Raw genomic sequence first — 14,885 nt, 5'->3', positions numbered from 1 at the left:
ACGACATCGCCTGCAGCGCCTATCCTGCGCTCGTAACCATATAGGTTAGAATCTAGACGACTGGAAAATCATGGCCTGATCACATGAGACCCGATTTCAATTGGTAGGGTTCGAGTGCGGCGCAGACAACACGAAGCTGTGGACCCAAACTGTCAGGCTGAGTTTACGTGGAACGGCTGGATCCTCCGGTGCAGCTGAACCTATCATTAACTGAAAATGGGTATGTTCAGCTTCCTGGAGACCATTTGCATTCATTCATGGAGTTCGCGTTCCCAAACATGTCACTGGGCCACTGTTGTTCACATTTGGTTTGAAGAACATTCTGGACTATTCGAGCAATCGATTTGGCCACCCAGATGGCCAGACATGGGACATAATCGAGAGGTCAGTCCGTGACCAAAGTCCTGCACTGACAACACTCTCGAAGTTATGGATGGCTATAGAGGCAGTGTGATTAAATATTCCTGCAGGGGGCTTCCAACGACCTGTGGAGTTCATGCAACATCGAGCTGTTTCACTACGCCTGGGCAAAAGGAGATCTGACACGATATTAGCAGGTATTCCATGACTTTTGTCACCTCAGCGTATAGATAACATCCTTATTTGTTCAGTAATTTACGGAAAATACACGTGTCATTGTCGAGATAAATTTTTTACACCGCTACCTTGTAAATATTTGATATTGTTGGTTGGTTGCGTTACATTACTCAAGGGCTTTGCATGGATCACGCCTCTAGGTCTCCTGTGGAAACAGAAGGTACTAGCACAGCCAGAAATTCCACTGGCTTCAAGGTTAACCATTTTCTTTTACAACAGGGGAGCCACTGTATTTTCTAGTTATGGTTTCAACGAAATGTAATGTGAGACGAACAACGTATCCGGAGCTCCGAATTCACGTCCTTGTTTATGCAAGACTCATACAGCCTGTGATTATTTTTTTATGGATGCTCAAATGTACCCAACTGACTTAATAACGCAGTACATAAGCGCTGAAATTGCCCCATGTTATTTATTTTTTCACACAAGCTGATGCTGCCTGGCGTGACAGTGGAGAGCCTGACCGTTGACAAGCTGGTCACGTACTTCGAGGACTACGACTTCGAGCTGAACAACGCTGTTCCGGTGGCGAGCCTGGAAGAGGCCGGCAGACTTAATGTCGTGGCCCGCACCCAACGTCTGACGCACGTTCCCTTCAACTACAACATTAAAGTTACCAGTGACAGGGAGGTGGACGTCTTCGTTCGCTTCTTCATTGGCCCGGTCTACGACGCCTATGGCAAGGAGCTGCCTCTCGACGAGAAGAGGCACAACATGGTCTATGTCGACTCATTCAGCGTAAAATGTAAGTTATTTACAGCAAAATACTTGTTAAGCAGAATATAGTGTACCATACCTAAAGATTTAGTAAGCTTTACATGAGTAAAATGACATGAAGCTTCCTGGCAGATTAAAACTGTGTGCCCGACCGAGACTCGAACTCGGGACCTTTGCCTTTCGCGGGCAAGTTGGTAGAGCACTTGCCCGCGAAAGGCAAAGGTCCCGAGTTCGAGTCTCGGTCGGGCACACAGTTTTAATCTGCCAGGAAGTTTCATATCAGCGCACACTCCGCTGCAGAGTGGAAATCTCATTCTGGAAACATCTCCCAGGCTGTGGCTAAGCCATGTCTCCGCAATATCCTTTCTTTCAGGAGTGCTAGTTCTGCAAGGTTCGCAGGAGAGCTTCTGTAAAGTTTGGAAGGTAGGAGACGAGGTACTGGCAGAAGTAAAGCTGTGAGTACCGGGCGTGAGTCGTGCTTCGGTAGCTCAGTTGGTAGAGCACTTGCCCGCGAAAGGCAAAGGTCCCGAGTTCGAGTCTCGGTCGGGCACACAGTTTTAATCTGCCGGGAAGTTTCATATCAGAGCACACTCCGCTGCAGAGTGGAAATCTCATTCAGTAAAATGACAGTTTTCATGCTTTATAGTAGGTTAACACTAGTCGGATTGGAACTCGAACCTGGTACCTTGCCTTTCGCAAACAGTGATCTTACCTACTGAGCTATCCAGGCGCGAATCGCGGCCAACCACTGAAGCTCCAGCTCTGCCAGTATTTAACTTATCACATGCACTTCAAACTAGAAATCAGCCGCAGTCTGTAGCACCTACGTTTACTATAAATATGGGTGAACACTTCTGAGATTAGGCTGTAAAGATTTTGCTGTACACGTATGCTTCAACCATCCAGCAGATATGAGCTACCATTGTAGATTCACATTGATCTCGTATGTCTTCCACCGTCATAGCAAATACTCATTTTATAAATTCAGAAGTCTTTTTCTTGATGCAGTCTAATATTTATTTACATTTCAGACGCGTTTCGCTGTACTAAATCGTCTTCGGTGGTTTCAATAGGTTATTTGTTCGTCTTGCCAAAACTTGCATTTCGTCTTATCCGGTCACAGCATATTTCGAAACGACAAATGAATAAATTATTAAATGTACTGAAGACATATTAATGCTAAACGCGTTTGGAACGTAAATAAATACTAGAGACCAATAAAAAGGTTTCTGAATATATAGGAAGAGTGTATATTTGCCGTAGAAAATTGTCACCTCATTTGCCAGTCCGGACATTCAAATAATTTCAGGGTAGTTCTTTCAAGGGAAGCAGAAGCGCTGTTCTACCTCTTCTTCAAAAAAATTCAATCTAGTACTCTGACGTTAAAATAGGCCTTCCCTATTTATACAAATTACATTTTAACTGTTCTGTCTCAGTGCACTCCTATCACTCCTGTAATAAACACAGACCATAAATACAATATCATGTGTAGGCGTCTTTCTATCTCTCTCTCCTCCTCCCCCCCCCCCCCTAAAAAATCAGGACCACAACTATTCCTCTTAGATTTCTTTGCCATCAGTTTCTGAATGGTTTTAAGTGGCCCACCATGAATTCTCTCCTGTCTTTATCTAGTAATAGAACTTGCACCAGACGTCCTCAATTATTTGATTTTAGACATCCTATAATATCTCTGTTTTCCACCAGTTTTTACTGTCCACAGATTCCTCAAGTACCATGGAAGTTATTCCTTGATCTCTTAAAACATGCCAATCAGTAGCTACGAAATAAGAGTACTGGCACAGTCTACTTTGTTGCCAAGTTTCTGATGACACCTTACAACTTTTCCGGGTTCCCCCGCATTCTTCTCCCACCCCTCTGACGTCACAATCAAAGATGGCTCAAGTAGGCCAATTGTCCATGTTAGTAAACTGGAAAAATGACAGGGAATTCCCAAAACTCAGTTCGAAATGGTGGGGAAATTAAAAAAAAAATCCATCATAGCCATTTGTCCTAAGTATAAAATGGCGGTAGGTCAATTATTGTCCTAAGTTTAAAGTGTCGAGAAATTAAACAACATGACCACTTGCCCTAAGTATAACATGGCAGGACATTAGAAAAATCCAAGTTGGGCAATTGTCCTAATAGCAGAAAATTTATATACTTCACGAAGCCCAAGTGCTATGTTTTTTAAACTCCCAACAAAAAATTGATGTGAGGGAAGGGTGGCAGCTATTAAACAAGTAGTATGCTGTTTAGCTGCATGAAAAATCAACGAAAGCGATTTGAAATTAGAACCATAAAATGGCTCTAGCCAGTCTAAATCAAAAGTTGCAGTAGTGTGAGGTTTCAACCCACAGAAGCATCAAACACAAACTAAACTTTTATCCAACCAGCGTATGCCCTCTGCAGCTGAGATTGAAACAAGCTTGTACTAAGTGACAAAGAGAATCGCGCCCATCAAAAACGTTGCAAATATGGGTGTCAAAAAGAACAACTAGTTACACAGTAATGGTCTATAGCCTAACTGTGCAATGGACTTCGTGAAGAAAAACTGTCAGTAGTGGTAGATGCTGGATCCCGGCTTCATTAAGTGGACGAGAGCCACGTCGATTCAGGGGCTCATACAGCAGAGTATTTATGCATGAGCGTATATGGCCTGGTCCAGTGAGGTGCGGTGCGGTGCCGACTTGGCAGCTGTACTCTTCGCTGGTTGATGGGGTCAGAGCAACATCGGCATTGGTAGATGGCTTTACGAAAAAAAACCACATTTGGAAGCATATTCAAAATCTGCACTCTGTCACAGACAAACCTTACTTTGTGCAATAGTCACTCAGCTTTGGTGACAATTGAGGTATCTGTAGGAGTGGCTGATTAACGCACTGTCGAGATCAAAGTGCTCACTTCATTGGTATCAGTGCTGATGCACCAAATCACTATAACCACCTATTTAATAGAGTGTTCGTCCGCTTGGCTATTTTACGTGCCTGGACTGGACAACACTTGGTAGGTTTCCAAAAGTATGTGACACAAAATATTTACGAAATTCTTGTAAATGTGGGTGCAGAGCTGACGTCTCATCAGGTCCAGACCAGGGAATTTCGTGGCAAAGGCACCAATGTAAATGCTCCTCAAACCACTATACCACATTTCTGCCTTCCTTATGTTATGGATAGTTATCCTGCTGGAAAACGTAAGGCATGAAGGGATGTAAACAGCAGGATAGAAATCAACTGGAATGAAGAAAGACAACTATCCAAAATGGCAGATGACGAGCTGAACAAGCGCTGTATAGTCCGCATATGAGGTGTGCATATGACCATGTTCGAGCTAAGGGGTCGTCCTTAAAGCAGAAATGAACTATTGTCAGAATTCATGATGTGGGTGTGGCGATGATTTAACACAGTTATGTAATCCTCAGACCTATATTTTAAAGTAATAATGTGCCTCACAGTGGTGCTTTAGCCTGCTAGAGTCACGCCTGTGATCAGTGTGTGGACATTAGACATGTTCACAAGGTTTCTAACAAGTGCCAGTATGGTTCCTTCAGCAGAGTCACTACAGACAGCAAAGTCACTACAGATTTATACCCTCGTCAGTCGGAGGTATGCATATGTCTCTAATGATGTCGAGGTGGACCGTACCTACATTAAACTCCAATCCTCCATCTTAAAAGCAGAAAGCGATCTAGTTTTCAGGTCAGCACTGCTTTTTCTGTGATTTTTAAGCGATTTATCATAAGTTCTAATGAACGTCTAGGTTTCTGTTTAAGCTGCTTGCAAGTATGTCAGATATGGCAGAGAAATAATGTAATTCACATGAGCCCTTCACTTCATCGCTTGACAGGCTCTAACGTCCACAGGGACTCGATTCACAGTGCTTGTGCAGAATACTTTGGTAACTATCTCTCAGCCATTCTGGATTCCCATAGTAGTTATATGTCTTTTTATCTTCATATTTCCACAGCAGATTTAGTATTTTACATAATCTGTTGTTGTGGACCTCAGTAGCAAATAGATTTTATAGAGCTTTCGGCAGTAGTCTATTCTCCACAAGTATTTAAGCTACAGGGAGAGATGTGTTTGAGTTTTATTCTTAAATCAGTCTATTTTGCGCTGAAATCACTCAGTTTTGAGTTTAAATTGGCTACTTTTGTGTTAAAATCGGTGGATTTTGTGTCAAAATTGGCTTGTATTACAGATTCTTTTAGCATTTCCGATGGGGTAGCAAAAATTGCAATCACTGAAGTGTCTTTTCTCTGTAATTGTCGTGGTATGGTATAGTTTCATGTAGATAATTCTCAAATCCATTATCACTATGCAATACGTATGGTCATGAAACGAAAGATTTACGAGATAGATTTCCTCCTACAGCTTCTTGGAGTTTCATTCAACATTTGACCATTGTGAGGCTCTTCTTTGGAGGGTACTTTCTGATTATATGATTGGCACAGAACTGGTCCTGCAGTCATCTGTAGTAGTCAATGTGACTGCTACTGTTATGGAGTATTAATAAACCATAATACGACGCCTCACAGCTTCTCCTAGAGAGAAAAGCATCAGTAAAATGGGAGAAAATCGCCACAAATTTACTAGAGGCATATTATCGTGGTACTACATCAAATGTTACGGTAGCATATGTTGATCACGGAGAACCTCATTTGCTAAATGTAACATAGGAAGAATAACTGAATTTAGTTATAGACACAAGACAGCCTTAAAGATTGTGACCCGTCTATGCCATGAACGTGATGTCTGGGCTTAATGTGCATCTAGAGAATGGTGCCAACAAAAACATTGGGATATGGACTGCATAAAGCATATATTCATGGTAGTGCTACTACTGCCAAACCTCTGAGAAACACATAATGTTTCAGCAGCACTAGAATCACAAATGTCTGAAATTGGTTTGACAATTGTGAAATTGAAAGTCTTCCCGAGCTTGAAGTATTACATCACAGTGGGAGACATCATGTTGGACTGAGACCACAGCCCTGACTCCCTAAAATTACACATACATCACAATATTGGAACAAAACTGTAATAAATTGCTCCATGTTACAGCAAAATTGTAAGGAACTGCTCCATAAATCAATATGCTTCAGCAAAATCGTAACAGATTGCTCCGTGTGCAAAATGTTTGTCATCTTCTGCTCATAATCCTAACTTGTGCTATCGCTTTGTGGAGAGTACATGGCATTTCACGTTATACGTCACTATGTTACAGCAGAAATTGTAACATATTACCACATACATCGCTATGTTACAGCAAAATGTGAGAAATTCCCAAATATATGTTTTGATAAATATTACTCAAAACAGTCATGAAGGCATCCTACTTTTAATTACATACACTTCAACTATACACAGAATTTGGTTCACTCGATATGTAGATGTGCTAGAGTGTCTTATGTAGAATTCAAGCACACATTCTTAAATGCCATATTGCTTTACTGACGTGATGAAATTCTGTTAAAAGTGAAAATTTTCCCAAGGAGACAGGCAAGTTAAATTAGATTGAGAATGATGATCTCTGCATTGTGTATGGACTTGTTGGTATGGATTTCATGCAAAATGTTATCAACTTATTGTATGGAATTAGCTACATGGTATGTTTATTGGGGAATATTAATGGACTTCTCGGGGGTGAGCTATGAAGTGAGCTGTGAAGCAACTGAACAGTATTAATCGCCTCATGTGGAAGACACACTTTGTTGTGCTCCATGATATAACTCTTATGTTTCTACCACTTTAGCAAAGAAATTTCTACTAAATGTATATATTTCATTAGTTTTTGAACTCTGAAAAGGTTAGCACGAATGGACATATTGGATTTGTTTGAATTTCTCATCATTTGAGGATAAGATTTTTTAATTTTTTAAATTTTAAGTTTTTTAATTTTTTTTAACTTACAGTCTGCTTCCGCCATCTAGGGGGACTGGGTTGGTTCAAATGGCTCTGAGCACTATGGGACTCAACTGCTGAGGTCATTAGTCCCCTAGAACTTAGAACTAGTTAAACCTAACTAACCTAAGGACATCACAAACATCCATGCCCGAGGCAGGATTCGAACCGGCGACCGTAGCGGTCTTGCGGTTCCAGACTGCAGCGCCTTTAACCGCACGGCCACTTCGGCCGGCAGGGGGACTGGGAATTGTCTGGAAGCGTTGCAAGATATCATTGGGTGACATTATCAAAAATCTCACAGCAACGCATGCTTCAACCATACTCTCATTTCCCCACCACTGCTATCATCCTTTACCTTCTTCTTGTCAATATTTTCCATGTTGTGGCGTAACAAGACAGCTACGCCACACTGAAGTAGCCGAAAGGCACGCGTAATCTCACGTAGGCTAGATAGAGGTCTGAAACAGGATACTTATTGAATGATATAAAGAAAAGTACGTAGCTGCTATTACTTAACTTTTAATCCTTGTTGTATACATCGTTCTTGATGAGACATTTCATACGATAACTGTCAAACTATGTAAGGCTAATGGCGCCTTGCTAGGTCGTAGCCATGGACTTAGCTGAAGGCTATTCTAACTGTCTCTCGGCAAATGAGAGAAAGGCTTCGTCAGTGTAGTCGCTAGCAAAGTCGTCGTACAACTGGGGCGAGTGCTATTCCGTAACTCGAGACCTGCCTTGTGGTGGCGCTCGGTCTGCGATCACACAGTGGCGACACGCGGGTCTGACATGTACTAAATGGACCGCGGCCGATTTATGCTACCACCTAGCAAGTGTGGTGTCTGGCGGTGACACCACATTCCACATATTGCTTTTCATGTTGATTCTGAGAGAACTTACAATATTCTTATCTGTCCATCTCATTTTCAACATGCTTCTATAGAACCACAGCTCAGATGCTTCGATTGTTTTCCTTTCTGGTTTTCCAACAGACTTCTGTACAACGTTGTGCCCCAAAAATATATTATAAGATATTTCTTCCTCAAATTTAGACCGATGACTGTTACTAGTAGACCTCTTTTGGCCATGAGTGCCTCCTTTGCCTATGCTAATCTGCTTTGGACTTCTTGTTTCGTGTCGGCCCACGTGGCCGAGCGGTTCTAGGCGCTTCAGTCTGGAACGGCGTGAGACCACCACGGTCGCAGGTTCGAATCCTGCCTCGGGCATGGATGTGTGTAATGTCCTTAGGTTAGTTAGGTTTAAGTAGTTCCAAGTTCAAGGAGACTGATGACCTCAGATGTTAAGTCCCATAGTGCTCAGAGCCATTTGAACCATTTGTCCCCAGTTCCCCAAGAATGGCCATGTCGCATGTTGCACATCTTAATCCCAACAGTAAATCTGCGTTTAACCCGCCAAGGCTTGCTGGAATTTCATTTATTTTTACACTGTAGAGCGATTATAGCAGAGTGTCAACAACACGGTGATGTACTTTATGTCTGGACCCAAAAACGGGGTAAATACCAATTTTTGCACTGAAAGATAGGGAAAAAAAATGAAATATCGAGGTCGAAAAGGGAAAATGTGTCTGAACCTTCTTGCAGTATTTGGTTCTTAAACTCTATGGGGTGCCAATCAGCGTGACCTCCAGACAGAGTTATGAGTTCAATAGTCCAGGTGCCACGGTTACACAACAACGTGCCAAAACAGAGAGACGTTCAGTCCCAGGCTGTTACAGGTTGGTTCTACAGACCAATTCGATGGCTGTTTCCGTAGCTGCCTCTGCCCATATTCATATTAATAATAAAAAAGGTGAATTTTGATTTAACAAAATTGCTTACCTTTAAGGCAAAACAGTGATCTACACGGTGAATCACTAGCTATTGCCACCTAGAATAACTCCGAAAGTATGATACGAGCTGAAAAGTTTGTGGGACAAATGTTGCATGGGACAAGGGGGGCCATAATATGACGTTGGTTTTTTGTTACTAGGTGGGGTCGCGTCGGAGATATGACGGTCGCAGGTTCGAATCCCACCTCGTGAATGGCTGTGTGTGATGTCCTTAGGTTAGTTAGGTATAAGTGGTTCTAAGTTCTAGGGGACTGATGACCTCAGATATTAAGTCCCATGGTGCTCAGAGCCATGTGAACCATTTGAGCCACTCTTGTTTCGACTGTCATGTGTTAGAAGAATTGGAAATTTGTGGTAAGTTCGTATGGGACTAAACTGCTGATGTCATTGGTCCCTAGGCTTACACACTACTTAATCTAACTTAAACTAACATACACTAAGGACAACATACACACCCTTGCCCGAGGGAGGACTCGAATCTCCGACAGGTGGAGCCGCGCGACCTGTGGCAAGGCGCCCGCCATTAAACCGCGCGGCTACTCCGCGCGGCTTGTCATGTGTTATTTTGCTTCAGTGGCAGCAGGATTCCTTCACTGAATTGGTCCCTACTTTTGATGTTAAGTTCATCGCCAATCTCATTTCTACTACTGCTCCTTACTTTCGTCTTTCTTCAGCTTACGCTCAACCCACGTAACTCTTTTTGCAGTGAAACAGGGAGTGAATAAGCTGCTGAGGAAGTCGAAGGACATCAGCTCGTACAGCCAGCTCCCGGTCAGCTACAACAAGCTGTACGAAGCTACGGAGGCCGCCCTCTCTGGTGGGACACAGCCGCTCCCCGACTACATCTTGCGCATATTCGGAGACGTGGATCGCCTGGTGCTGCCGCGTGGAACCCGAGAAGGTCTCCCGCTCTGCACCTACGTCATCATCAGCCAGTGCTCACCCAGGAGCATCAGAAACACTGACCCAGTCATCGACAACATTTGCCCAAAAAACTCCCTATTCCCATTCGACAGGCCCATCGATGAGCTTGAGTTCAACGTGCCCAACTCGTTTTTCGGCGAAACTGTCGTCTTCCACAGGAACGCCGACGAGATCGTTAGGATCTGAAGCTGGGCACTGTTGTCTGCCAAATTAAAGCGTGTATAGGCTTAGTGTGTGGATGCTGTGACTTTGGTGGTAATTCAATAAACTGAAGTTGTTTGATCGTCTGATTACTGCATTATTTCATTACCCTTTTTACCAAACTTTTCTTTTAATTATTGTTGCATGACATTTCAGTATCGATGTCACCAGAGATGATGTGGTAGTTCGGACAGGATGGTGAAATGATTCAGCAATGATTTTATTAAAAGACATGACATTTCAGTATCGATGTCACCAGAGATGGTGTGGTAATTCGGACAGGATGGTGAAATGATTCAGCAATGATTTTATTAAAAGAACAGTTCTGTCATTTATCCAGTGGGTAGCAACGCTAAACTCACTCAAAAATCCCAGCCTGTGGATTAAATGTAAGACTTACTCATTTAGCTTCTCGTCTGTGTTCGTTACAATCGTTGTCCATACATCCAAAAGATATACTTTAATGAATTATTGCTTCCTTTTTTCTTTTCAAGAAGTAATCGAACATACTCATGTTAATATGATTACTTATGCACACTGTATTGTTCTGAAAGAAAACGATCGTAGAACTGAGTGCTTAATCTTCCATGGTTTTCGATATGTATATACAGGGTGGTCCATTGATCGTGACCGGGCCAAATATCTCAAGAAATAAGCGTCAAACGAAAAAACTACAAAGAACGAAACTCGTATAGCTTGAAGGGGGAAACCAGATGGCGCTATGGTTGGCCCGCTACATGGCGCTGCCATAGGTTAAACGGATATCAAATGCGTTTTTTTTTAAATAGGAACCCCCATTTTTTATTACCTTTTCGTGTAGTGCTTAAAGAAATACGAATGTTTTAGTTGGACCACTTCTTTCGCTTTCTGATAAATGGCGCTGTAATAGTCACAAAAATATGGCTCACAATTTTAGACGAATAGTTGGTAACAGGTAGGTTTTTAAAATTAAAATACAGAACGTAGGTACGTTTGAACATTTTATTTCGGTTGTTCCAATGTGATACATGTACCTTTGTGAACTTATCATTTCTGAGAATGCACGCTGTTACAGCGTGATTACCTTTAAATACCACATTAATGCAATAAATTCTCAAAATGATGTCCGTCAACCTCAATGCATTTGGCAATACGTGTAACGACATTCCTCTCAACAGCGAGGGCAATACGTGTAACGACATTCCTCTCAAAAACGGGTAGTTCGCCTTCCGTAATGTTCGCACATGCATTGACAATGCTCTGACGCATGTTGTCAGGCCTTGTCGGTGGATCACGATACCAAATATCCTTCAACTTTTCCCACAGAAAGAAATCCGGGGACTTCAGATCCGGTGAACGTGCGGGCCACGGTATGGTGCTTCGACGACCAATCCACCTGTCTTCAAATATGCTATTCAATACCGCTTCAAGCGCCCTCGAGCTATGTGCCGGACAACTATCATGTTGGAAGTGGATCGCCAATTCTGTCGTGCAGTGAAACATCTTGTAGTAACATCGGTAGAACATTACGTAGGAAATCAGCATACATTGCACCATTTAGATTGCCATCGTTAAAATGGGGGCCAATTATCCTTCCTCCCATGATACCGCACCATACATTAACGCGCCAAGGTCGCTGATGTTCCACTTGTCGCAGCCATCGTGGATTTTCCGTTGCCCAGTAGTTCATATTATGCCGGTTTACGTCACCGCTGTTGGTGAATGACGGTTCGTCGCTAAATAGAACGCGTGCAAAAAATCTGTCATTATTCCGTAATTTCTCTTGTGCCCAGTGGCAGAACTGTACACGAAGTTCAAAGTCGTCGCCATGGAATTCCTGGTGCATAGAAATATGGTACGGGTGCAATCGATGTTGGTGTAGGATTCTCATCAACAACGACGTTTTTGAGATTCCCGATTCTCGCGCAGTTTGTCTGCTACTGATGTGCGTATTAGCGGCGACAGCAGCTAAAACACCTACTTGGGCATCACCATTTGTTGTAGGTCGTGGTTGACGTTTCACATATGGCTGAACGCTTCCCGTTTCCTGAAATACCGTAACTATCCGGCGAACGGTCCGGACACTTGGATGATGTCGTCCAGGGTACCAAGCAGCATACATAGCACACGCCCGTTGGGCATTTTGATCACACTAGCCATACATCAACACGATATCGACCTTTTCCGCAATTGGTAAACGGCCCATTTTAACACGGGTAATGTATCACGAGGCAAATACCGTCCGCACTGTCGGAATGTTACGTGATACCACGTACTTATACGTTTGTGACTATTACAGCGCCATGGATCACAAAGCGAAAAATCGGTCCAACTAAAACATTCATATTTCTTTACGTACTACACGAATATGTAATAAAAAATGGGGGTTCCTATTTAAAAAACGCAGTTGATATCCGTTTGACCTATGGCAGCGCCATCTAGCGGGCCAACTATAGCGCCATCTGGTTTCCCCCTTCAAGCTATATGAGTTTCGTTCTTTGTAGTTTTTTTCGTTTGATGCTTACTTCGTGAGATATTTGGCCCGGTCACTATCAATGGAGCATCCTGTATATATATTAGCTCAATAGATTGTTACTTGTTGCTGATTTTGGTCATGTTTCCACCAAAGTACATGTAAAAAGTTTCCACCGTAAACTTTCGTGTCTCTCGGGATCGTGCAGGCCGTAGCTGTATTCCTAAACGAGACTACATCCTATACTCTGCAGACAAACATATTAAGCATAGCCAGTAAATTCCTTCCTTGTTTAGAATTGGAAATTTGTGGTGAGGTCTTATGGGACCAAACTGCTGAGGACATCGGTTCCTAAGCTTTACACACTACTTAATTTAACTTAAACTAATTTACGCTAAGGTCAACACGTACACCCATGGCCGAGGGAGGACTCGAACCTTCGACATGGGGACCTTGTTTAGACTTTTTGTATGTGGACATCAGTCTCCTACCATGACGCCATAAGTAGGGGACTTCGAGACACTTCTCAAACTTTTCGCCTGTAACCAGTTCTGTAACAGAAGTTTAATAGATTTTCTTATTCCATTTTTAAATGATGGCATTCATGATTTATGCGTCGTATTGTTTCTGTGAAGTTACAAGAATTGCTCCAGTAAGTTAAGGTTTTTTTCCAGGTATAGAGAAATGTTCCAAGGTACAAAAAAATCGGAGCAATACGCAGTACAAGGCGGGTGGGCGTAATACGCAACAAACTGATTTACTTTTTAAATTTTAATCCGTGGCTGGATTTTTTCCTTAGCTGCAGTAGGGCCTGGGTTGGGAGACATTGGATGTTAGCCATATGCCATCCACTGGACGCACTGTTCACGTGATGGATGAGTGAAATTGTGCTGACAAAGTAACGCAACGGTTAAGCATGATTGACACTGTCAACCGACGAATCGTATGCGACGAAACGAATCACGGGAACGGAATCAGTCACGTGGAGCCCTGGGACAAGCTGAGGAGCGTGGACGGGGAAGTCCGATCGGCTCTTCTCACTGCGAGCTAACATCCCAAAGATGTTCGGGCTCACCTGCGGTTCCTCTTCGTCGAAATGTCTTGGCTCAAACTCGTCTAGGGGTTAAACCGCGTGTGTCGCTTTACACGCCCTAAATTAGACACTTGTGACCCCTTTGTTACATTGTCTGGCTGATGGCAAGTTTGCAAAATTGTGTGAAACAAAGTTAATGTAACATCTAGTAACAGTAATAATAATATCGGGAGCTAAGTTAACGACCTGTAAATGATGTAAGCCACACAGTTGCGATTTGGTTAGAATAACAGCGAAGGTGGTGGTATTTAGAATTTCTATTACACTCGAGCGCAAATCCATTTGACACAGTTCGATCATTCACAATCTCATCGCGAAACACAAGTCCAATACTCCACCTCGATATTTACATGAAAAGTTCACAGCAGGAGAGCGGCTGCTCACCGCTCAGAGTCTAATCCCGCGATCCTAGCTGCCTAAATACCGACCGTCCGTTTTTGCGTCTCAATCCGAACCGTACCTTTTGGTGTCTCCAGCCGAACTGTCCGCTTTCGCGTCTGCACCAGCACTCCCTCTGCCCGTCCCCGGCCGCTTTTCCCGCGCGCCGAACATACTCGCTCAACTGACTAGTGCAGTTCCCTTTCCAGAAAGCGTCCATCTGATTGGCTACAGCTTATTCTACATTATTTTACATTTTAGTATATTCTTCATTAAAACGATTATATTACAAAACGTTGTTAACCTTCAACAACTGGCATCCCGACACACCAAATTTCAGCAGGAGCACAAACCTACATTGAACCTGGCACCTCAGCGCTACTACTGCGACGAGGGACAACTGAAGGAGCAAGACACCAGTTTAGTAGTAAAGAAACCAGAGAAGGAAGGCACAGTCGCTTCCTCCTCGCTACACAGAAGGAGGGCATTGTATCCTCTTACTTACGTATTCACTGTGCGCTCAGAACTGAAAAGACAGATGTGACGCGATCTTCGGACATACTAGAGACACTGCCCGAAACATCTGTGCAAAACTTCATCGGATTTTCACAGTGGTTTCCATTTCGCACCCGATCGGACCTTACTTTCCGAGTAGCCGTCGTACCTTCCTACATAATGTTAGTGATAAGGGTGAATAACTCCCTAGTGAGGAAGAAGTCGAATTTATAATTAAAGAACAACGTTTGAGATCAATGACAGTGACTGGCTGAG

The 14,885-nt window shown here is 43.0% G+C and overlaps 1 protein-coding gene across 1 annotated transcript in view; it reads left to right on the top strand.

The window, feature by feature from the left end:
• The window catches only part of LOC126455526 (allergen Cr-PI-like), a 140,313-nt gene that overhangs the window by 1,368 nt on the left and 124,060 nt on the right, over positions 1 to 14,885 (top strand). Inside the window, 1 exon segment of the mRNA XM_050091277.1 lies at positions 1,027 to 1,342. Within this exon segment, the coding sequence (XP_049947234.1) occupies positions 1,027 to 1,342 (316 nt within the window).

The sequence above is a fragment of the Schistocerca serialis genome, chromosome 2 (assembly GCF_023864345.2).
Source record: "Schistocerca serialis cubense isolate TAMUIC-IGC-003099 chromosome 2, iqSchSeri2.2, whole genome shotgun sequence".
Lineage (NCBI taxonomy): Eukaryota > Metazoa > Arthropoda > Insecta > Orthoptera > Acrididae > Schistocerca > Schistocerca serialis.
This window is presented reverse-complemented; position numbering and strand designations above follow the sequence as displayed.